Source organism: Barbus barbus (genome assembly GCF_936440315.1).
Source record: "Barbus barbus genome assembly, chromosome: 13".
Lineage (NCBI taxonomy): Eukaryota > Metazoa > Chordata > Actinopteri > Cypriniformes > Cyprinidae > Barbus > Barbus barbus.
In genome coordinates, this window is record NC_136741.1 from 10,560,256 (window position 1) to 10,585,539 (window position 25,284).

Here is a 25,284-nt window from a genome sequence, read left to right on the forward strand (position 1 = left end):
AACTATATCTTTATCGTTATCATGCTTGGTGTGAACGGGCCTTAAGACTTCTCTCTATTCCTCAGTAAAGGCTTGTCTCGGCAGCTTTGTGTTAAGAGAAAAACTTTTACTGCTATTTAGGAGAACTCTTTAGTGGTGAGATAAAATGTTTTGTGAAGATGGGCCCAGGTCAAGTAGGGCAACAAACGTGAGAAAAACATGCAGAGAGAGAAAGATGGTCTATAAGTCTCCTAAATGTTAGATCATTTAACCTTTTTATAACATGGCAAAGTTCAGGTTGTAAAATGTCTTTACCAACCAACAACAACAAAAAACATTTTACTTAAACAGAAAATGTTTTTACTTTAATGTTATATGCATATTAGAGTCGTAAGTGTAGTTTTTTAAGTACTGTAACGTTTTTAAAAACCCTTTGAAACCAACATGCATACAAAGATTAAATTTCTAAGAACTTTGCAGATATATCTTCTAAAAAGTTGTCATGTGACACAACAGGTTTGTTTTATTTATTCTTTATTCGAAATAGTCCCAATTTGTGTTAGATATATAATGAAATATATGTGTAGCCTAAGTAAATGCATATTTGCACCCTTATAGATCATGTTAATCTATAACGGGCGATGGGCAAAGTAGCATGTTAATGTAATCTAAACCCGTCTTTTTACCTTTAAGTACCAGATATAGGTCATAAATTATTTTTAATACGACTGACTTTGTATTTAACGTGAATTTAATACATTAGTCATCATCTGAAGTGGATCAAAACCTTACAAAAAGGAGTCCTGTAGGACTGAATAAAAATCCTACAGGACAGAGCACATTCCTGCAGGAGTCCTACAGGAAAATGGTCACGAAAATCCTGTGGGATCCTGTAGGAATGTGCAGGTATGTGGTGTGTAGGATTCCTGCAGGATTTTTTTGTAAGGGTTTCATCAAAGTTGTCCTAAAACCTAACCAAAATGCGCTCTTGTCTTAGACTGATGAACTTTTTTGATCCACTTAAAATGTTGACTACTGTAAAAAAAATTGTAAGTTACTAATTATAACAATTTAGTCAACAGAAAGAGAGCACAGAACATTGCCACTGACTTCAGTCTAGATAAGAGTTCAAGCACGCGTCTGTTTCTGGCTCAGCGCCAGTCAGCTGACGCAGATTTGAATTTACCAGGTGAACGTAACAGCGATTTTACCTAAAGAGGGAACTGACTCAATAAAAACTACAGTGACAGTCTTGACGGATACATAGACTGTAAAATTCACGACGTCCCCCTCTATGGTCCACGCAGTATTGAGTCCATGCCAACAATAGGTGGCGGTACTGAACTTTGTAGGTCTGCGGACTTTCGTTAAACAAAAAGAAGAGGAAGAAGACAGCCGGTGGTGCACACTGTGGACAAGATGGTTGCCTCTATGTGGCGGATCAGTGGGGCAGTGAATCGAGCTCTTGCTAGAGCTGGTTACGTACGTATTGCATGGTTTTGACATTTTATACCGGCGTTACGAGTTTCAAACATTACAATTAAATACGCGGATAGTAACCAGTCGATCTCCATAGTCACAGTGACGGTCATTGGCCTTGTTAGTGATAGCTAGCTGATAGCTCAGATGTACTAAAGGTTAGAGCTCTTTTCCGTGTGTAAGAGCTTTGAGGATCAAGAGACGAGTTATAAACTGTTCTGTAAGCAAGCCACTGTGTAACTCTAGAAATTTAAATATTGCACATATGTTTCTTATTCTTTATGTTAAGGTTAAGTTAACCTGAAATTTGGTCTGACAAGGTCATTGAAATCTGACGTCACATGGAGATATAGATTATTTGTTCGTCTTACATTCTGTAACTGTTAACATCAACAGCATAACTTCGTGCTGTTTGTGACATTTTCCTTTCGTTAATTTGAATCAAATAACAGAAACACGTTAGACCGAGTCTTGTGTCCATATCTATGTAGCAACATCTAACGTTACAACAAAACAGCATGAGATCTGTTTGACGAATAACTAATTTCTTGACTGTTAATAAGGAATTTTCTATAAATAAGCGAGTCAGTTACATACAAGAGTGTAAATCATAGTATAGGTGACATTCTCGGAACACAGTTCATGTCTGTTTCATATTGAAAAATGGAACTACTAAAGCTACTATGCTATAATATTTACAAGAAAATATAACATTTTATAACTCCAAAAATGTAGGAAAATGTCATAACATTTGATCACATCTTAAAAAATAAATAAGCAAATTTGTAGCAAGAGGTTTTTTTCAGTCCACTGTGTTCTGTTTTTCCTGGTTTTTATAAACAAGGCAACAGTTACTGTGCACTTGGGATCTGGTCTCTGGATATAATAAATAATATATCCCATGAGTTACTAATTGAGATTTTCTCACCAAATTCTTTTTTCTTTCCAGGTTTGTGTTCACACAGGTGCTTTAAACATGATTTACTCCCCCTTTCACTCCTACTTTAGTTTAGTGTAATTTACGCTGGCCGAGAGAGCTCAACTCGCTGCAACTTAAGAAAACGCATGCAAATAGAAAAGCACCAGTAAATTAAGAAAACTTCATCATTTTGACAGCACATGTGCTGCAAATACTCACAACCAAATACAAAAATGTGATGCAAAAATAGAAATACTCACATCACAACCAAATACAGAAATGTGCTGCAAGTAGCACAGAACACAATGGAACCATTATGAAAATTAACCATGGTTTTACTACTACAAATAAAACAAGAAAACCATTGTAACTATAGTTAAACCATGGTAACCACAAATTAACCATGGTTTTGCTACACTGTGTAGTTTAACCATGATATTTGTAGTAAAAATGTGGTTAAACAAATGGTAGTAAATATGCCAAAAACATGGTTACTACACTTTTAAAACATGGTTCATTTTCATAAGGGAAATTTTTCAAGCGGACCCCAACAATGCTTTTGAAAATTAAGTTTTATTATAGAATAAAGTCATATATTATGACTTTATAATATATGACTTTATAAAGTCATATAAGTATCCCCCCCCCGTATTGACCACAGTTGTACAAATACCATGGTTAACTAGGGCCCAATGAAATCAGTTTTATTTTTAACAACTTAATTTATTTCAAATGATTTTTACAATAGCCCTATATATATATATATATACATATATATATATATAAAAAAAAATTTTTCTCAGAAATTCTGTGTTGTGTATTTGAATATTTTATGCTCCATTCATTAACACAGAGACGCGAAGAACATTTTTGATTCATATTTAAAGTTTTTTTTGGGGCTTAATATTTACAGATACTAGTCCATATTGCAATTTGGTTTAAGATTAATGACCTACTTTTGATCAGTTCATCCAAAGTTTGATCAATTCCGTGACATTCTGCATTATACCTGTACAGTAAATTCCATTTTTATGACTGGATTCCGTGATGTCGTCAACATTTTCCACCTCACGTAAATCATAGGGCCCTAGTTAGCCTATGGTTAGTGTAGCAAAACCATGGTTAATATGTGGTTACCATGGTTAAACTGTAGTAACCATGGTCAATTTTTGTAAGGGAAGTTGTAAAAATAAGTTAGCCAGCTTACATAATGTTTCACAGTTACAGTAATTGTGTATTTCGCCATCTTATTTAGGCTAATAGTATCCAAAAAAGCTAAGGAGTCATATGATCAGGATGTTAAAATAAACAAAAATCTCACCTTTCAGAGTAGACATTGATAAGCATGTCAATCACTTGTTGTGGCATTTCCGATATGGTCTGTGCGTATTTGCAGCGTGTTTCTGTGTTTGGTTGTGTTGTGATTATTAGCAGCGCGTTTCTGTATTTGGTTGTTGAGAGTATTTGTATTTGTAGTGCATGTGTTGTCAAACTGATGAAGATGTTTTCTTAATTTACGGATGTTTTTCAATTGCAGCGCATTCAGCTCTCTCGGCCACCGTACTAATTCCTATTAGCAGTGTTTACTGCTGAAAAGCATTGCTATCACAAGAATATATAAAGTTTTTAAATATTTTAAAATAGAAAACAATTCATTTATATTGTTATAATATTTTACAATGTATGACTTAAAAAACATTAAAAATATCTCTGGCTACTGGGTCAAATCAACCACTTTATTCAGATTTTGTCTTATTGGTCAGCATCATTGCGTTAGTCTGTGATTTTTGGCTTGCTTTTAAAATGAATACAAGGAACTTTCACCATATACTTATGTCTACCTTTTTCATTATTTTAGCCGCTTCTGCTGTCTCTGAGACGAGGACAGGCCTCTGTGTCATATGCTCAGAGCCTGCTAGGAGCTCCAGAAACACGGCTAACTACTCTAAGCAATGGCTTGAGGATTGCCTCTGAAGAGACCAACCAAGCCACATGCACGGTAAGTCAATTATTTATTTATTTTTGCAGATGTGATTTTAATTCTCATTTAGGGAATTGTAAGGTTCTCACATTTTCTAGCATTCTAATGTTGTTGCAATTAAATATAAGTACCTGAAATATAGCATTTTTAATTTGGTAAAAAGAATAATAACTAATAAAAAGTTTTATGCATGTCATAAAAATAACAGGATTTGAAAAAAGCCTGAACAACTGTACTTTAATTTTTCCATTTCCAAATGATTATCCAAAAGGAAACTCAAAAGGAAATCAACCTGAACTGCTGATGTAATGTTTTGTGTTTTTCATCTGTCTGGCTTTGTAGGTTGGCCTTTGGATAGGTTGTGGGAGCAGATATGAGTCTGAGAAGAATAATGGAGCTGGATTTTTCCTGGAGCATATGGCGTTTAAAGTATGCAATAAACCTTTACTTGGTCTCATTCTCTCTAAATGAACGATGTTACTAGGGCTGGGTATCACTGCCTCATGATCATGTCATGATATGGCTTGAAGAATTATGTTATCTTAACGTCATATATTTATTGTAATGAGAAAGCAAATTTAATATTTAGTAGCTTTTCCATGGTATCTCTGTGTGAATATTTAACTTCTAGTCTTTACATTTTTAAGTGTAGCGTAAACTTAAAGGATAGTTCACCCAAAGATGAAAATTATGTCTTTTTACTCACTCTTTGCTTGTTCCAAACCTGTATGAGTTTTTCTTCTGCTGGACACAAAAGAATATATATAAATAGTCTTGCTGCTTCTGTCATAATTGAGGGGTCGAGGGTCTGTCCATATAAACTTCCCTCTTCCACTTGACCAAGTGCAACACGCATCAAAATGGCAGCAGGGATGCCCCCAGAGGAAGTGCTTAGGGAAGCTTACTAGTGTGTGTCTAAAAGGGAAGTTTAATGCACCCTGAGTGTTTTATATAGTGAAATCTGTATGAGCACCTGATGTGGTCATTTGTATTTGTTTATAGTAAGAAAAACCATGAATATTGTTAATTGGAATTGGTTGTAGTGTGAAAGCAATTTAAAAATTGTAATGCTGTTTCACTAATTTGCACACTTTTTATTCCAAACCATTCTTGGATCAAGGGCACAAAGAATCACCCACAGTCCGCTCTTGAACAGGCAGTGGAGTCTATGGGAGCTCACTTGAGTGCATACACCTCACGGGAACATACTGCTTACTACATGAAGACGCTTGCCAAGGACTTGCCTAAAGGTTACTTTACTGGCGCAGTTTCTTCATGTTAATGTGGATAGATAAATGTCCTGATAGATCTAGATGAGCTCTAGAATGGAGTATGTCATGTTGGCTTAGAACATGTAGTCTTTCTCTGAAAAATCCAGAAGTGTTACTCTTTCTTAGTAATGCCATCTCTTTGTTGTGTTCTTTTTAGCGGTGGAGCTCTTGGCAGAAGTAGTGCAGAGCTCATCTTTGAGTGAGGCTGATATAGAGCAGCAGAGGAGTGTGGTTCTAAGAGAGCTGGAAGAGGTGCAAGGTAGCTTGCAGGATGTTTGCCTGGATCTGCTCCATGCTACTGCCTTCCAGGGTACTCCTCTGGGCCATAGTGTTCTTGGTCCGTCTGCCAACGCCAGGTACACACACAGCCTCGAGATAATGTATTTCATATGACTCATATGCTTGCATTGTGGATATGCTGACATTTTGTTCGGCATACGTAACTGCACATTTAAAATATAAATGTGAATTGCATTGCAAAGTTTAGGGTTTATATAAACAGAACTTTCTAAAAGCTGCCTTTCCACTGCACACGACATTCGGACACGACTGTCACATTTCTCCCCTAGTGGTAGTCGCACAGAACTTTCAGACTGGTCGTGCAGCAACCGTCACCTCGGCACATTCACCAATGGTAAAATGAATAATTTTAATGAATATAATTAATGTATGAATGCAAATGATGATGCCCAAAATAAAAACATAGTAGGTTTTATGGGGCTAATCAATGTAAATAATGATTTAATAATTATTAAATAATTATTTCTGCCATAATTATTCTAAAGCACCATTTTACAGAAATAGTGTTTAAAGAATAATGTTAAAGTGAACAAAATATTGGTAATTCTAACCTTACGCTCATAGTTTTTAATAGAATACTTCACATCCGGTCGGGCGGTCACATACGGTCTAGCTGCAGAAGCTCAAATATCTGAACGCATCCGCAGCTCAAATCGGATCCGAATATTCCGCATATGATCGGAACTCCACGCAGCTCCCGCACTACTCCATTGGAAATGAATGACTTCCGGTCTGTCGCCTGTCGTCATTTGTCGGAGATAGAGGAAAGGCGGCTTGAAACCAGATTGGATTAATTCTCATTGATGAAAATGTGTAAATGCTAACATACCTAATGAAACCTTTTTCTAAAGAATTTAATGGAAATGTTTTTTTTTTGCTCTTTGTATTTTCAAGGACACTAACTCGTAATGATTTGGTGGAATACATCAATAGCCATTATAAAGCTCCTCGCATGGTCCTGGCTACAGCTGGAGGTACTGCTCTTGAACTGTTATCGAACTTGTCATACAGTAGTGTTTAAATAGAAAATCCACCCAAAGCTGAGTTGATTGCTTAAACACTCTCTCTATTCTGCTGCAGGAGTAAACCATGATGAGCTTGTGACTCTGGCTAAGCAGCATTTCAGTGGCGTTTCTTTTGAATATGAAGGTGATGCTGTACCTGTTCTGTCCCCATGCCGTTTCACTGGGAGCGAGGTAACTTTATAAATTGCATGTGTGTATGAGAGGGCCTCAGTTTATTGCCATTACTTGACCAATTGATTGACTTTCTGTTGGTTTGATCTTGTCTTGCTTTCAGATTCGTATGCGTGATGATGCAATGCCCCTAGCACATGTTGCTATTGCTGTAGAGGGAGCTGGAGCTGCAAGCCCTGATATTGTGCCACTTATGGTTGCCAATTCCATCATTGGTAGCTATGACATCACATTTGGGGGTGGCAAGGTTAGTTTATAACTTTGCTTAAATTTCATTTCCTATTTGTTTAGCGTGTTCAGGGATTCTCGATGCTTCTTGAATTCTTTGGCAAATTAAGATGGCTCCTGAAAAATTCAGCATAACGATTTCACCTAAAGGCTGTTATAAAATGCACAGTAAGCTTTGTGCTTTGTTCCATATCTTGAAAGTAGAAATTAAATAAGGATGTTATAATCAAGTATCAATAATATCAATATCAATATATCAAATTAATATCAATAGTAATCAAGTAAGCAAGAAAGAGCAAGCTTAAACAGTGACATTGTTAATGAGTCTCTTGATCACAGGCATGTGATTGTGTCCCACAATTGTCATTGCTATTTAATAGTTTATTCCATTTAAATATTAAGAATTCATGATGCAGAATATTATCGGATGTATATTTACATATTAAATATCAGATATTACATTTGTCTAAATGACACAATAAAACACTAAAAACAAAAATTTAAGTTTTACATGCTTAAATGGGAATTTGGCCTTCACAACATTTATATATATATTATATACATTATATATATTTATATATAATGTACAGTAATAAAAATGATGTTTTTAAAGGTTTACTTTAATTGAGTCTTTGACAACAAAGGTAATCTAAAGGTAATCTGGGGAAATCGTTATACACCATTAAATATCCAATACTGGTCAATGTATATCTAATATTGACCAATACTGGTAGATTTCATTGGTGTCGGTACCATAAAAAAAAACTGATATCGTACTGATATATTGTGCATTCCTACATTTGTTATGTTTTAAAAATCAATCTTATTTGGCATTTTAGACTAGTGAAATGCATCTGAAGGCTGCTGTGTACAGGTGCATCTCAAAAAATTAGAATATCGTGAAAAAGTTAACTTTTTTTTATTGTAACTTTTTCAAAAAGTGAAACTTTCATATATTATGGATTCATTACATGTAAAAACATTTGAAAAGTCTTGTTTTAATTTTGATGATTACAGCTCATGAAAGTCAAAAATCCAGTATCTCAAAATATTAGAATATTTACATTTGAGCTTCATTAAATGATCATCCCTACTGTATAAATTTGGGGTATCTCTTGTTCTTTTAAACCACAATAATGGGGAAGACTGCTGACTTGGCAATGGTCCAGAAGACAATCAATGACACCCTCCACAAAGAGAGTAAATGACAGAAGGTCATAACCGAAAGGGGTGGCTGTTCACAGAGTGCTGTATCAAAGTTGACCGGAAGGAAGAAATTGTGTAGGAAAATGTGCACAAGCAACAGGGATGACCGCAAGCTTGAGAATACTGTCAAGCAAAGCTGATTCAAACACTTGTGAGAGCTTCACAAGGAGTGGACTGAAGCTGGAGTCAGTGCATCAAGAGTCACCACGCTCAGACGTCTTCAGGAAAAGGGCTACCAAGCCACTTCTGAAACAGAAACATCGTCAGAAGCATCTTACCTGGGCTAAGGAAAAAAAGAACTGTACAGTTGCTCAGTGGTCCAAAGTCCTCTTTTCAGATAAGAGTAAATTTTCCATTGCATTTGGAAATCAAGGTCTGGAGGAAGACTGGAGAGGCGCAGAATCCAAGCTGCTTGAAGTCCAGTGTGAAGTTTCTGAAGTCAGTGATGATTTGGGGTGCCGTGACATCTGCTGGTGTTGGTCCATTGTGTTTTATCAAGTCCAGAGTCAATGGAGCCGTCTACCAGGAGATTTTGGAGCACGTTATGCTTCCATCTGCTGACAAGCTTTATGGAGATGCTGATTTCCTTTTCCAGCAGGACTTTAGCACCTGCCCACAGTGCCAAAACCACTTCCAAGTGCTTTGCTGACCATGATATTACTGTGCTTGATTGGCCAGCCAACATGCCTGACCTGAACCCCATATGGAATCTATGGGATATTTTCAAGAGAAAAAACTTTTGAAATGTTTTACTTTACATGTAATGAATCTAGAATATATCAAACTTTACATTTTTGAAATGTTACAATAAAAAAACCACGATATTCACGATATTCTAATTTTGTGAGATGTACCTGCATGTCAGTTTTTATGATAGCCACTATTGATATTATTTCTATTGTTTTCTTTCCTACTATTCCTAGTATAAAAGTTACTGCCATGGATACACAGTGGTTTATTTTGTAAATTAAGTTTAATCTGTAAATTAGTGGCGCATGACACAAATTGTAATTTATCAGGTAAAATGGTGGTTGCATTAGGATCATGACATAATACTCATTTTTAAATTATTTTTCTTGTATGTTGTATAGCACTTAAGCAGTCGCCTGGCTCGCCTGGCTGCAGAGCTGAACCTGTGTCACAGTTTCCAGGCTTTCCACTCTTCATACAGTGACACTGGACTGCTGGGTATTTATTTTGTTACAGACAAACATAAAATAGAGGACATGATGCATTGGGCTCAGAATGCCTGGTAAGTTCAGCTACAACATACCGAGAAGATAGGATTGTCATTGTCATCCAACGTTTTGTAGTTGTATTTGAGTTGATGTGCTCTTGATGTTTCTGTATTGCAGGATGAATTTGTGCACCACAGTGACTGAAAGTGATGTGGCTCGAGCCAAGAATGCTTTGAAGGCTAGCTTAGTGGGACAGCTCAATGGTAATAAACAATTCTTACTCTTATACACAGTCCATACATTCTCTCTCTTTACATTAAAACGTAGTTGTAGTCCTAGTAAAAAAATGGTTTTATAGATTTGTGGATTTTTTTCACTTGAATTACTGTTAATTATAGTGCTGTATCCAGTAGCCTTGTTAACAATATTTATTTTTGAAACGGTAAGTTCATGATATGAGGTATAGATATAGGTCTGTATTGGAAATAAAAAAAGTGTTATTGAGCCATCCCTACTAGTTGTAGAACAAGAACATTAGTGGCATTCAAGCTACAGCAAGCGTTTGTGTGTATAAACCCTTTGTTGTATGTTTTTTACCAAGTTAGCATCTCATGTTGATCTTTTAGGAATATTTCAAAATCTAATCTGCATTGTATTTGGACTTGATTAATTATGATAATTTGATGCAAGTAAATTATTTCATAAATAAGTAATCACTTGTTAGTACTCGACACAAAGTCTTTATATTTTTATATCCAGCAGATGATCGTGATTAAAAACAAGCCTAAAAACAATGCAACACAGTGCCTCACAGCACAACTTGACTTACCTTTGCTAAATGCGCCATGTTTTGGTTACATACCAACCAATTTGTGGAGATATTGGAGAAAAATAAATGATTATGATCATTTAATTTTATCTGGTGTTGTGCAATAGTACATCAGCTGCAGATATATATGTACTTTAAACTATAGTGGCAGTAGAGCTTGTCAGACATGTTTTTTGCTGTAATATTGACTTAATACCTCTTAGAACTGACTGCTACTACACACACACTCACTTTAATTTTGTAACATATTTCTTCTTTCTGTCCTCAGGAACTACACCTGTTTGTGATGACGTTGGCAGGCACATACTAAATTATGGTCGCCGCATCCCATTGGCAGAGTGGGATGCCAGAATTGAGGTAAATTCTCCATGTTTGCAAACTCTCAGTGGTTGAGTGAGTGCACTCTTTAAGGTGACATTTAATTTAGTTCATTTTTATTTTAAAAATACCTTTTTGCTCGTTTGCTGCTTCTAGGCTGTGACTCCCAGGATTGTCCGGGATGTCTGCTCCAAATACATCTATGACAAATGCCCAGCTGTGTCTGCAGTTGGTGAGTCAGTTTTTTTAAATATTTAATATGCATTGTGTATGTTTATAATTTTGTCTTTAAAGTGAATAATTATTTAGTGGAATTCTCTTTTATATTAGCATGACATAATTAAGGAATTTAACTAGTAACCAGTGTAATGATTATAATATGGGTGATAATGTTGAGAACTTTTTTTCTTCTCATTCAAGACAAGGGTGCATGTTTGACAAATACAGTGCTTAAGCTATAGTGCTCATTTTATCTTCAGAAGACATTATAGACAGTGTTATTACCATCTGCTCTGATTACTTAACTTTTTTTCCTGAAATTAATTGCTGATAATCAAATTAAGCTAATCTAAGGATCAGTTACTAAATGATTAAAATACCTAATATGGTTATTTTCTGGATCTAGCTACAGCCTATTTACATGGACATTTGGTACAGTAATTAATTCTGCTATCAGATTTTAATGTAAGGAAATTGCTAGACATCCATTCCAATGCTATGGTATTGAAATTGGTATGAAGAATTTTAAAATTTCATTTGTATTAACAATTGAATTTTTGTAACCTTGCAATTGTTTTTTTCTTTATGCAGGTCCAGTAGAGCAGCTTCCAGATTATAACAGAATGAGAAGTGCGATGTACTGGCTCCGATTTTAAATGTTCCTTGGGCTGTCAACCCTCACTGATGTGATGTGTCTCTTTGCAACATTTGTCCTCTCATCATTTTCGTACCCCTATCTTGTATGAATCTGATGAGTAGCATATTTGCCCATTTGTTTTCTTAGCCATCTTTCAAGCTCAGATGAAGAGAGAAAGTAGAATTTGGTATATTTACATCTGGAATGTCAGACATGGCACAGAGCTATTTATGAATATGTAATGTTTTGTTTGTCCATTTTGTATATAGCAATAGCTCTCATTCCGACTTCAAATAAAACCGTCACATCAAGTTTTTATTTGATTTGTTTTAAACCCATTCAGTTTCTCAAGTAAACAGGAAAGGAAAGTTGAAGGAATTGCTAAAGGATGTTAAAATTACATCTTAAAATCTTTTTGTTTTCAGAAGACTATTGTGCAAACGCTGCCATGTCCATACATTAAAAAAAAAAAAAAATCGTCTTAGGACAGCCATGATATTTGATGCAACTAATGTGACAGAAATGGACCTAACTGCAATTATGATGTTATCAAATATTTGTGCAATTAAACATGATCAGAAAAGCAAAAACATAAGTTTCTAAAAATGTATTTTTAATTTAACAGTAATTGGACAAGGTACTTTAAAAGTCATAGATTTTTAGATCAACAGGGTGATCTTGTCTCTGTTTTCCAGTTTTTTTTTTTTTTTTTTATGTAAGAAATACCTGTGGTAAAACATACTATTAAATAAGACCGCACTACACCCATAAATTTTCACAACCAGTGACCTACCTTTTCATTTAGAAACTTTTAGTAATTTTTGCATTTATGCATCTTAAATCATTGCAGTATTTTTTTTTTACAATTGTGTTCATATATATACACAAAGGGTAGTTGGTTTACAATAAATAAATGTACAGAACAAAAAGCCTGAGACTGCAAAAGCACCAGGACCAGATCTGTTTCTCTCACGTTTCAAATAATTTCTTTCACTGAAATAGTCTGTAGATATAATTCTCCCTCTGCAACATTATTTCCAGCAAATAACAATGTTAGGGTCATTCTCCAAGCGCTCATCCAACTCCTTATAACTCATTCCTGAAAAAAAAACAGGCAATGAATAATGTCACTTTCATTAAAATGAAGGAATATTCTTGTGAAAAATATACATATGCATATACATAATACTTGCCAGTTTTGCAACAGATTTCATCATAACTATGGCAGCCAGTATAAAGTCTAGGTGGACGACTCCGCTCATCTCTCACAACCTTGACTGGATACTTCTGTAGGCGCCGAATCAAACCTTTCATCAAGCCAAACTGAATCAACTTCCTAAAGCAACACAAAAGATAAAAATCAAATAATTATTTTATATAGAATATTTATTTTCTTACAGATCACACAAGTACTTAACCAATAGCCAAAAGGACACAAAAGCATTCTTCTTAATGTAAAATCTTTACAGTATTGTTCTTCTGTAGTTTAAAAACACATACACAATCAAACAACTGACATGTTGTGAACAACAATCAAATTCAAATGGCCTTGCCTTTCATCCACCCTCTGTAACTGGTGAGAATAGCGGGAACAGAGGTCACGTACAGTCGTACCCGGGGTCAGACCACAGTACAACTGGAAGACATCCCTGAGATTTGTCCTTTGGCCTGGTGACATACAGTAAAATGTCAGTAACACTTTTACAATAAGGGTACATGAATAATCATGTACTAATGCCTAAATTAACTTAATTCAACATTAAGTTAAGTTAGAGTTTACTAATTATGAACTTAACTACGACTGAAGTCATACGGATTTCATTCATGAATAACGGCAGCCTTATCTACATGTTAGTACATGTTTGATAGTTAAAGCATTAATTAACATTTATGGGTAAACTAAATCAAACACTCTTTAAGAAGGAATAAGAAGACTTAGAAATTAATTTAAATAATTTAATACTATCATAATTTGAGCATTTGACATCCTCAGCTGTGTCATAAACACTATTGGGTGGCAAAGGATTAGTTGATCCTCCTCATCAAGTGTAGAAAATACTAAATACACTAATGACTGATCTTATCTGTTTTATGTTCATCCCTTCCCTTTTGAACTCACCCTATTGTGTCTTATACACTGATTAATAATAAAAAATAAAAAACAACGACAAAGACCATTTGTTGAACAATTCCTAAAGAAATGCTCAAACTGGAAAGAGTTTGAGCAAGTTCCAGTTTGAGCAATTCTTTAGGAATTGTTCAACAAATAGTACATGATTATTCCTGTACCCTTATTGTAAAGTGTTACCAAAATGTCTTCTGTGTCTACTCACATTCATACACATACAGCACATGTTGCATAAAAAAACCATGTATTTGGAATCTATGAACTTGCTTACCTAGTTTACTGACGTAATGTATACACTCTTCCTGAAGGCACTTCTTATCTATTAAGTTTTGTACTTTAGGTGTTGTGCAGTAAACATTTGAGTACTGTAGGATATGAAAAACACAAAATTAAGAAAAAGTATATAATCAAATTCTGAAGAAACAACAACAACAAACCTACCTGGAATATGGATACCAGAGTTACCACTTCATAATACCTGTGAAACATAATACAATTGTTCAGTCCATAACTGCTATTACATGTATATGCATGTCCTTTCTGCTTCACTCTAAGTATTGTAATGATCTATTTATGGTTTTAAATTTAGAGCATTAATTAATGCTATTTTCATTTTAAATTCATTCAATTTTAATAAGGTGCTAGATTTTGATGCATTCATCATAGTATACATTTTTGTCAACAATCAAGAGATTGAGACCATATGCCAGAAGCACATCAAAATTACAATAATATTGTGGGTTACCTACAACTTGAGCTGTCATCAAGCATCTAACTAACGGTCTTACAACTGACAGCATTTCCGTGATATAATGATTGGTTTTCAAGGCAAAGTTGGATTATTAGACTTTTCTCCAAAAGTAGAGCTGCAAGGCTTGCCATTTCCCATAATAATAAGCACATCAGGGCCCTGTACTGTATCTTAGTGAGTTTAAATCGATCTCAATGTACAGTCTGTGTCAATATTTGCTCTTCATGCTATTAAGTGAAGATCTACTTTAAAGATACATTGAACAGCAGCGTGATTTGCTAAAGCAGCATATTCAGCGGGCATCTTATCACATGCACGCTGCTTGTGTGGATGCAGACAGTTTTGACCGCAAAAGATGAGGTAAGTTAAGCTGATTGATATCATGTATTTGACTGTTAACGGCACTCCCATTTTCCTGTTTTTACATTAGAAGCGGCATTTTTCTTGTCAGAAATACATGTTCGGTTTTAATATTACGTTGGGGTAGAATTAAATGAATGCCAAAACTCAGAATTTTGTTAGAATACCCCCTAAAAATGAGCTTTGCCACCCCAAACCAGAGTAACGGGATCGTGAGAGTGGAGCGAAAATCATGGAGCTGCGTGATTTTGACTGAAGCGAGGATTTTTTGGAAAGTCGGGAGTTGTAATTTTCGTTCGCTCCATCACGAGCACAATTAATGCCAAAAGCTCATAATATAACTGCATTTTATCAAGAATTCACATGATTATCTAGCTTGAGACTGATGCAGCCTATCACTCAAATCAGACAGAAGGTGAAGGTTATGAAAACGGCGATGGACAGTTAATGGACAAATAATTAAAACACAGCTTCACCCAGTAGAGAGACATTGCACAGATGTGCGGGACTAATTCACATGCAGTCGTGCTCTCACAAATGCATTCAATTAAATGTAATCTTATTGTGCTTCTCTATCTGTATCCGACTAAATAATTGATAAAATAACTGATTAATATGTACTGTTATTTTAAGACATCCAAACAAAATTTGAGTTTCAAAACGCTACAATGACAGATTTAACGTCTTGCTGATAACAAATCATTTAATGCACCTAGCCTACTAAAAGAAAAGAAATAGCCCAACACAAATAACCCTTTTTGTCTTATCAGATCTGCTCAAGGGCTCTTACGTTTAAGCTAGGGATGCACCGATACCGATACTGGTATCGGGCCCGATACTGAGCTCCTGTACTCCTACTTGTACTCTCGTTAAAATGCCCCGATACCAAGCGCCGATACCACACAGCATGTGATAAGTGCCATATTCAGACCAAAAAAATACAGACAACAGACAGCAGAATGGAGTTATTAGAGATTAAGGATGTCAACGAAGTATATGCATGCAATGAAATTAATGTTAAACATTCAGTATTGACGCCTGTATAGCTGATGTGCGCGAGCTGATGGGCTAAGAGAGAGAGAGCGTGCACGCACTTCTGTTGTGTGATCTTTATTGATGTTCGCTCACTTGGCACACGCATCATTTGTCTTAAAACTAAATCGTAAATATAAGACAATTTATAGGGGTATTCACTATAAACCATCATTTATTTTCAACCTTAAACACACACGACATTCTGGCGAAAATGAAACTAACAGCCTATGCGCTATGTTCTGTATTTGTCCCTCTCATTCTGCACCAGTACAAATGCGTGTGCACGTTGTGCGTGTTTTGCTTGCTTCATGATTGATTATGCATTATATGAGTGGCTTTGGAATATAAATTGCAGCACGTTTCAGATGAAAAAGCAACTTTTATTTCTGAAAATATCACAGTTAGGAGATTTATAGGGAGTGGTTCCGTGCATTATTACAGTACTGAGCCGCTGCAATGGAGCAGCTTTAATGCGATTAAATTAAAGATGATGTACCATAGTGCAAAAAATGAACAGTGAAAGTAACAAAAACTTGTAAAATACATTTTAATGGGCATAATTAAGTGTGAAAATAACCGAAGATATTATACAGTCAAATCAAAATAAAGTAAACTGTGATATATTAGAACCAAAAATTCTTCATACAGTGGACTACCAGTACAATTGATAAAAATTTGGGACAAAAAATTATTCAGACCGAGTCTGGGAAAAAAACTGAAGTTCAGGTTTGCATGAAGCTGGTTTACAGCATGCCCAGGAGACTACAGGCTGTCATTAAGGCTAAGGGTGGCCCCAAAGTATTGATAGTTGTGTAAATATTGTCATACTAACAGCTGTCTGAATTTTTGGTTGATTGTAATCCATTATGCACCTTTCTATCAAAGTTATCTGACATTATCAAGCTGAATTTGTTCAGACACAGTTTTACTCTGAGTTCTTGTCATATTTTATTACCATTTTCTAAACCATAGCGAATAAACTGTGATAATGTGAGAAATTTTAAAGGTGTTTGAATAAATTTTGGTTTGACTGTATTTATTTGATAAATGAAGTTAACCAATTAACATTATACATACTCTTTTGGTTTCTGTACCCAATATTTAAAATAATGTACAAATGCAATGAAAATATCGGTACTCTGTATCGGCAAGTGCCAAAAATAAAAGTATCGGTATCGGGCGAGTACTGGAAAAAGTGGTATCGGTGCATCCCTAGTTTAAGCTATATACTTAATCCAAAGCAAACTGCAATGCAATTAACAGAGACCTGCATTTTTTGTCGTGTTCATGGGCTATCGATTCGAACCCATGATTCTGATTAGCTACATTTTTGCCAAAATCATGCTGTTAAAATCTTCTCTAATAAAACGTTATAAATAACCAAAAGATTAATTGATACAAATAAACAAAGAAAGAAGTTTTTCTTTTCTTTTTTCTAAAAAGACATTTATCATCAAGTGAGCATCAATCGCTTATTTGACATTACAGACACTGAATTATCCTAAATAAAATGAATAGAGGAGAGAAATGTTCTGGGGTGCAGAACAGAAAAAGACAAAGAGGGGAAAACAATGCATTAAAACGAGTACAGCTCAACTAGTCCCATTTCGTTTAAAATTTTTAATTCAAAATAGGTAATTTCTGGTGATCACAATTTTTTGAAAACTCTTCATACTATTTATCCTTTAGTACAAAATAGTGCTAAACTTTGACAAAGTTTTTTTTTTTTAAATGTTATAATAGTGATTTTTTTTTAGTCTTATATAAATCCTAAAGCAAACAGTGAAAATAACTGTATTAGAAATGGCAAATGTACCAATGAGTGATCCTCTGCAGCCATCTACTGGTCATAGTGGTAATATCAAGTAATTTTCATTTTGCCAAGTGTTTTTCAACCAGGCGGCAGAAATCTTCCCCTTGCATGGCACATTTTCCATGAAATATCTACATTAATTTAAAAAAATAAATAAAATTATAATGCTTCTGTCAAAGAAAAATTCATTTTGGTTGATTTTACATGATTTTCTATATGCTCATGAAACATAGTATAGTGTTTCTTTCTAGTTTCACACCATGAGTGGAAAAGTACAGCTGTTAGGAGTTTGTAACCTTGAAGGTCGAGGGAGATATATTTATTTAGGGAGATATTACTTGTGTAGTTTTATACATTTTTCAGAATAAAAACTGGGTGCTAAAGGAAAGCCAGCAGAGAACCAGTGAGGTAGAGGGTTAAAATGTATTTAACACAGAATATTCCTTTAAATAAATTATTGAGATTATTGCAGCAACTCAAAATAGGAAATCATACTTACAATAAATTCTGAACAGCAATCCGAACCAAATTAAGCTCAACATCGGCCTCAGCTGAGATCTTTTGAATGTGTCGATACCCATCTACAAATGGTAAGATCTGAAAAAAATTTATTAAAATATTAATGAAAAATAATATAAATGCAAAATTATTGATAACACAAATGATGCCACCCCCCCCAAAAAAAAAATCACATTACACTTTTACATTGCACACTGCAAGCATGAGTGGCATGTCAATGCAACACCAGCAAAAACAATGGTTAAGAGAAGATGGTAATAAGCTTTACAAACTTAATTGTTGCAAAATCTTATTTACATGAGAATAAGGACAACATTTGCTTCTAACTTCTTTACAATTAGAGTGTCAAACTGTTCAGCTCATCTCATTTTATTCACACTGTGGTGAAATGTGGTGTATAGAGTCACCATGTGTTACTTGCTCCCAGTCGGACAAAAGAACCATTTCAAACAATGGGTAAATTTTTTTTATTGTGTTTTTTTTTCTTTTTGGACTCGCTACCTAACAAAATGCACTACACTGCAATTAAATGCATTTTTTTTTTTTAAAGGTGTAATTCTTTGTGTCAATTCATATTAATTTACTGCAGCAGTGTGCTCTAATTGAATGCGAGTACCACTGCAAAAAAATATATACTGTGGGCCAAAACACCTGCTACACTGCAACATGCAATGCTTCTGCCATGAAAACTCTTATTTGGTGGGTGGCAAAACAAAAACAAACATGGTGCTTATGCTTATACACTTACAATGTAAAGCAGGGCTTTATTTTTTTAATCTGATAATAAAAAAGACAAATAAATAATTTTAAGACAGTAAAAGTACATGGTAAGAAACATTTTTTGTAGACCTGCTGTGTGGTGAGATCCCATTGTGACTTTATAAAGTGGTCCTTATTCTTGGTAAATACCGGTACATCATACTCCTGAACCACCGGAGGATCTTTCCTTTGTTCAATTAGCTTCAAGTGGATGGTGTTAGAGTCATCTGTCATTAAAGCGAGAAAGAGTGATTATAAAAACAATGACATCCACTGATGTGGGAAACAGAGAGATAGAAAATACACATATAACCAATAGGCAGGGTGCAGGCTCCTGTAACATTAAGTTCCTCCAGAAGTGTGGACAGGATAGGCAATAGCTTCTGTTTACTCTCCTCATTTGAAATGAATCCACTCTCAAGCTAATCAAAGAAATGTAAGTATAGTTAATAAGTGCCCATTTTTGAGATACCATAACGCATTCTTATTAAATTAACTTTTACCTCCAGAGTTGTGAGGTAGCCAGACAGTTTTTTGACAATAGGTTCTAAAGCACATGTTTTTGTCCTGGCATCACAGACTAAACCCAAATTGAAGAGCAAGGCATTCCGGCTGTACTTCTTATGCTCAATGCACACTGGACAACCTATTAGTTTCTTCTCCATGGCAGTCCTTAATCAGTTACACAGATAAAACACAACAGTGTCATTATTTAATAACTCTAAAGGTCTATTCACACCAAAGTGTGAAAATTCACAGATGCAAACCAAGAAGTAATCCAGGGAATTTTTTTTTTTTTTTTTTAACAATAGGTGCATTTAATCACCTAAATTCAAAAGGCTGAAAATTAATCTATGTAACTGTTTCTATACCAAGAACCAAATCTGACAACAATGGTATAAGAATCTGTATGACTTCAGTTGTACTAACTTGTGATGACAGTCTTTTTTTTTTTTTTTACTTTGACGAAGATTTCTATATGCGGGTACAGTTAGGTCCATATATATTTAGCTGTTGACCAAAACAAGTTAGTTATATAATGCAGGGGTTCTCAAACCTGTCCTGGAGGACCCCTAGCCCTGCACATTTTGTATGTCTCCCTTATCAAACACACCTGATTCTACTCATCAGTTCGTAAGTAGAGACTGCAAGACATGAATTGGGTGTCTGATAAGGGAGACATAAAAAATGTGCAGGGCTAGGGGTCCTCCAGGACAGGTTTGAGAACCCTTGATATAATGAATATGGGCTTAAAGTGCACACTCTGAGCTTTAATTTGAGGGCGTTCTAATAACAATTGGAGGAAAGGTAAAGGAATTACAGCTCTTTTTAATATGTACCGCCCCCCTTTTTCAAGGGACCATATGTAACTGGACAGTTGACTCAAAAGCCATTTTATGGACAGATGTGGGCTATTCTTTCGTTATTTCTACATCAATTAAGCAAGTGAAAGGTCTGGTGTTGATTCTAAGGGTGCTTTCACACCTGTAGATGGATTGCTTTGTTTGTCTCTCATTGGTCAAAGTTCCACGGTTTATTTTCCCGGATTCCACAGCTGTCATGGCTGTCATCTGTCAGGATGGAATGACAAGAGCGTCGCCAACTTTTTTTTTTTTTTTTTTTTTTGTAGCTGTCATTATAATTTTTTTTAATTTTAAGCAGGAGTCCAGGATTCATCGGGAAACATTTTTAAAATGCACCTACTACGAAGAAGAGTATGGGGGACCAAACCTGCATTAATTAAATATGAATAAATGAATGAATTAATAAATAAATATATTAATGAATAAATAGATAAATAAATGTGATAATATGAAAATAAATAAATGAATAAACGACTTGATAAAATAAATATAATTTGTAATAAAATAATTTTTCCCCCCTTAATTTATTTTCTGCTTTTAGACATTTATAAACAGTTTTTAATGCTTATTTTTTCACTAATTCTTTTTTAATGTATTTTTATTATTTATACATTTATTTTGAGGTTTATTTATACATTTACTTTTTTTTTTTTAAATGATTTATTCCCACATGTATTTATTTTTACCTTTCTGTGTGTAACATGGAAATGAGGAAGGTGGTCCTTGTGTAGCTTCAGTGCATCATTGGTTGAGAGCTCACGCGTCGCATCGTCAGGCCAGCTAAGCGATAGAGATGAGAGTTTTCAAAGAAAATAGCGGCAAGTAATAATTCGTTGTCCAGTTTGCTACGGGATGTGGCAGATCAGCTGGAGAGTTGTAAGTTATTTTCACAGAACGTTATTCGCATTAGTGCCGAAATATTTAAAATATTTTCCAGAAATAAAAACAGGAAGCTATTAGAACCTATTGTTACATTTGAGCCCCTGAAAATCGGGAGACTGTGTATAAAAATAGTTGTAATTCCTAAGCTTTTTATGTTATATTTTTGTTAAACCCCTTGAATTAAAGCTTACAGTCTGCACTTGAATAATCTCGATCGTTTCTATTCTGGTGGCATACAGAAATTAATAAAATTGTGTCAGTTTTCAAATATATATCGACCTGTATGTATACTTACACACACACATGCAGTGATGGGCAGTAGCGTCGCTACAAGTAGTGACGCTACTAGTTTAACAACAATTCTCAGTAGCGCAGTGGTAGCGTCGCTGCTTTCTGAATCAAATAGCTTTTCAGTTGCAAAGCTCTTTTTTTTGATCAAGTAGAGCGGTAGCATCAACAAAAGCTAACGTTACTTTATCCATTCCAAAGCATTCTGAAGCTCGAGCTCAAATCAGAAATATAACTGCTACGGATCACTGATCCTGGATCTGTAAAAGTGACGCCACAGCCACTCGTAACGCCATTGGCTCCTCAAACTGTCAGTCAGACTTCATTATTCCTCCCTTGATTATGCTTGACAGTTTATGACAACTAGATCAACCATTTTGCATTTAATGACTTATACGATGAACTAATGACTAGATGTTTTGATGACTATTGCTCAGAGAACTATATAATACATTTTGAGCAATATGACATTAGCAACTGATAATGTAAGAAAACGCAGACAAAAGTACATTATCGATTGCATGAATGTACCAAAGCAAATGCAACTTGTTCAAAAGAATGAGAAACTGCGTTTATCATGTGCACAAGTGACTAGATGATGTGGAGCTTGAACAAGTAGTTTTTAGAATTTAATTTCTGATCTGAGAAATGCATCAAATATTATATTTTATATTACAATGCATTAGTAAATTAACATTAATAAATGCTACAGAAGTATTGTTCATGCTTAGTTCATGTTAACTACACTAGTTAAATAATGAATCTTATTGTGAAGTGTTACCACTTATATAAATGTATCTGTATACAATAAAGCCACAATAACTACCAATAGGAGGTTTCCGGCTGACAGGAAAAATTTTATTTTGCCTAACAATATAAGGTAAATCTGGCCCTGTACATGATACTGATCTTTGTTGTTGAATAAGTGTTGAATAAACAATTAAACTGAACTATTATGCCTGTCTATCTGCTTGACTGACAGTTTTATGGATCACTGAGAGAGCATCGACTTACTATGATGTTGATTCAATATAAAAATTTTGAGAAAAAAAAAGCTTATGCCATGTTGCTGTAGCTTAGCTTGCTACATTTCCCAGGGCTGTAGCTTTAGTGCAGTGAAGCTTCATTTAATGAGGAGTAACTGTTTGCTTAGCTCACTACATTTTCCAAGTAGCTTGCCCAACACTGCATACATGCGCATATATATATATATATATATATATATATATATAAGCGTATATTCTGTTTAAGTATAGTGCAAAGACAAATACGACAATGCAGCATTGAGATGAAGTAAATTTCAGTACGTACACTGTTATGAGCTTGTTTTGCAGTTCAGGTTTGGTGATAATGTACACCTGCACAGTATCAAAAAGTTCCCTTGAAATATATTCTTCTGGAACCTTCGAATCAAACATAAAAAAAAAATAACTGCATGTATGTAACTGTGTCTCTTATACAACCATATAAAACATTAGCTTGCATGCATCCCTGACGGAGTTTTCTTACCAATAACAATACAAATCTATGGTCAAACATACTGCGATTATTCTCTTTTGCTCCCAAATATATGCTTCTATGACGTTACCTGATATGTGATCTTTGGTCCTAAAGTTGGATGAAATTCACTAAAAAATATACAATCTATTCGTCTGTATGTACCCATGTTCAGTAATGTTACCAACTCGTTAATGTCTAAATGTTGAGCTATAATTCTTTTTCCTCTTTAGTGCGTGCTTCTCCTTCTTCTTCTCTCTTTTTTTTATTTTTTAACGGCGGTGGTGCATTGCCGCCACCATCTGCTCCGGAGTGTGGCTCACACATACAAACATGGGTCATTCCTGGTATCCAGTAACATATTGGGTTCATAATTTTTTGGAAAAAAAGATACATATTTTTCATGTTTTTAACATTCTACCAAAATAGTTACATGTTTAACACTTTGATGCACACGCTATGAAAACCCCTTCTAACGCACAACATGGGTCTAAAATGATCATATACATTTCCTGTTATTTCATGCTTCGCTGGGCAAATTTTAATTTTATCTTTTGAAATCAGTTTATTTCAGTATTTAATATTCCCTGAGCTATAAATTCCATGATCCATGAATATTCAAAATATCTTTTTACAATGACCACAAATTAATCTTTTATTTTTTCCCTAGGTGTTGTGTTACTACAATAAGTTTACACACATGGGTTAAAAATTACCCATCTATGCAAGCATTAAAAAACAAAAGAATAAAACATTTTGTTAAAATAATTATTTTAGCAGTTATTTAGGCCAACACATTTAAAGACCGCTGAATATTATAAAATAGTGATTAACCCTTTCACACGTGAGTTTAAAATATTCTAGCTGAGCCCCCAGGGTGAGTATTTTTGTGCGACCGTTACTTTAGAATGTTTAGCTTTGTTGTTTCCATGGCGACGGGTCATGCTTGTCATGTGACGCACCGCAGCCACAATAGCGCTGTATGACACGTGGATCGTTTTTAATTCGTTTTTCCTCTTTTTATTATTGATATTCACAAACATACTCCCTATATTATGAAACATCTGATATTCCTATTCTGAAATATGTGCAAGTAAATGTATTTGGTAGTTTAAACACTTTTATAATGCTTGTGTTAGTTGATCTATACCGGGTGATGGGCGCCGCCATGTTAATTCGCGCTGAATCCCAGCTGTGGGATTTAAAAGACGCAAATTCATCCTCTACTACCGAAACACGTTAAAGTAAGTCTCCGGTAAACTGGGAGAAGAGCAGAGTACACTTTAAAGTTATATACACAATCTGTGTATATGATATCAATAAAACATGTTGCCAGATTATATTTGTAAGGATCATTATTGCTGTTTCATAGACATAAGCGTGTATTTTACAAACTATAAATGTATGGGTTTTCTAGTACTTGTGTATTTAAATGTCTGAAGCCTAAAATAAGCATTATAATGCTTGACATTTTGCTATACAATGCAAATTACACTCATGCAGAAAACACTAATTTTGAAACTCATTTTTATTTTTAAATAGCTATATGTTACTACATAGGAATGTTTGGGGTTTGAGTGTGTGCAGTTTACGTTGTACAACAAAATGTCAAAGTATAGTTATGTTTAACACAGACCAGAATATGACATGCCCCCCCCCCCCAAAAACCTTTCTATTAATCAAAATTGATCATCATTATTACAACATCAAGAGCAATAATAAACAATGATTTTGTCATGATATTTCAGCTTCACTCATTAAGGAGTTCCTGTGTTTCTAATTTCTAGGCTATTTACATTATACAGTTGCTGTGTAAATGCACATACAGTACATGATCAGCATTAAACAGCCTGTGTAAATAATTTTAAATTCAGTCTATAGTATTGTGATTGACTGAAGAAACTGGTTATTTTTAAATATTTGACAAAAACGCCAGAAACATTTAATAAGGCAATTATATTGTTATAAAAATGACCCTTACAAAGGTTAAAAATGCTCCTGGAAGTCTGTTCTGGGGAGAGAGAGAGAGGTTTGAATATGACCAGGGTCATTTTGGCCATTCATTCAGGGCTATTCTGGGCTTTAACTAGTACAAACACGACATTAGGCTGTGGAGGTCTCTTGGAAATGCAGAGAACAGGCTTTCTT

The 25,284-nt window shown here is 34.8% G+C and overlaps 2 protein-coding genes across 3 annotated transcripts; one reads left to right on the forward strand and one right to left on the reverse strand.

Moving 5' to 3' along the window:
- Positions 1-1,151: 1,151 nt before the first annotated feature.
- Positions 1,152-12,319, forward strand: LOC306879403 (cytochrome b-c1 complex subunit 1, mitochondrial-like). Its single transcript, XM_079432329.1, has 13 exons — positions 1,152-1,461; positions 4,236-4,376; positions 4,701-4,787; positions 5,479-5,608; positions 5,787-5,985; positions 6,824-6,903; positions 7,010-7,125; positions 7,229-7,372; positions 9,651-9,811; positions 9,915-10,000; positions 10,835-10,923; positions 11,041-11,116; positions 11,695-12,319. The coding sequence occupies exons 1-13, from the start codon at positions 1,399-1,401 to the stop codon at positions 11,757-11,759; spliced, it is 1,437 nt and encodes a 478-aa protein (XP_079288455.1). The 5' UTR covers positions 1,152-1,398; the 3' UTR covers positions 11,760-12,319.
- On the reverse strand, positions 12,038-23,403 carry LOC306879404 (GATOR1 complex protein NPRL2-like). Of its 2 annotated transcripts, XM_079432331.1 has the most exons (12): positions 23,228-23,349; positions 22,951-23,042; positions 21,156-21,249; positions 19,609-19,777; positions 19,419-19,527; positions 19,196-19,332; positions 18,327-18,424; positions 14,310-14,346; positions 14,140-14,233; positions 13,294-13,408; positions 12,934-13,076; positions 12,340-12,839 (listed from the first exon to the last, which is right to left on the reverse strand). In XM_079432331.1, exons 3-12 carry the CDS (start codon positions 21,170-21,172, stop codon positions 12,772-12,774), a joined length of 987 nt encoding a protein of 328 aa, XP_079288457.1. In that variant the 5' UTR covers positions 21,173-21,249; positions 22,951-23,042; positions 23,228-23,349; the 3' UTR covers positions 12,340-12,771. The 2 variants fall into 2 exon arrangements, with proteins under 2 accessions (XP_079288456.1, XP_079288457.1); XM_079432330.1 differs by lacking the exon at positions 21,156-21,249 and having other exon boundaries at positions 12,038-12,839; positions 23,228-23,403.
- Between the last annotated feature and the right edge of the window lie 1,881 nt (positions 23,404-25,284).

Bases quoted from the DNA above. Each gene is read 5' to 3' on its own strand.
- LOC306879403 (XM_079432329.1), top strand. From the start codon at position 1,399: ATGGTTGCCTCTATGTGGCGGATCAGTGGGGCAGTGAATCGAGCTCTT. The intron at 4,788-5,478 runs GTATGCAATAAA...TCTTGGATCAAG, and splicing joins TGGAGCATATGGCGTTTAAA to GGCACAAAGAATCACCCACA. The intron at 11,117-11,694 runs GTGAGTCAGTTT...TTCTTTATGCAG, and splicing joins CCCAGCTGTGTCTGCAGTTG to GTCCAGTAGAGCAGCTTCCA.
- LOC306879404 (XM_079432330.1), bottom strand. From the start codon at position 23,305: ATGGGTACATACAGACGAATAGATTGTATATTTTTTAGTGAATTTCAT. The intron at 23,043-23,227 runs GTAACGTCATAG...TTTGATTCGAAG, and splicing joins GACCAAAGATCACATATCAG to GTTCCAGAAGAATATATTTC. The intron at 18,425-19,195 runs GTCTACAAAAAA...AATTTTTTTCAG, and splicing joins GGGATCTCACCACACAGCAG to ATCTTACCATTTGTAGATGG.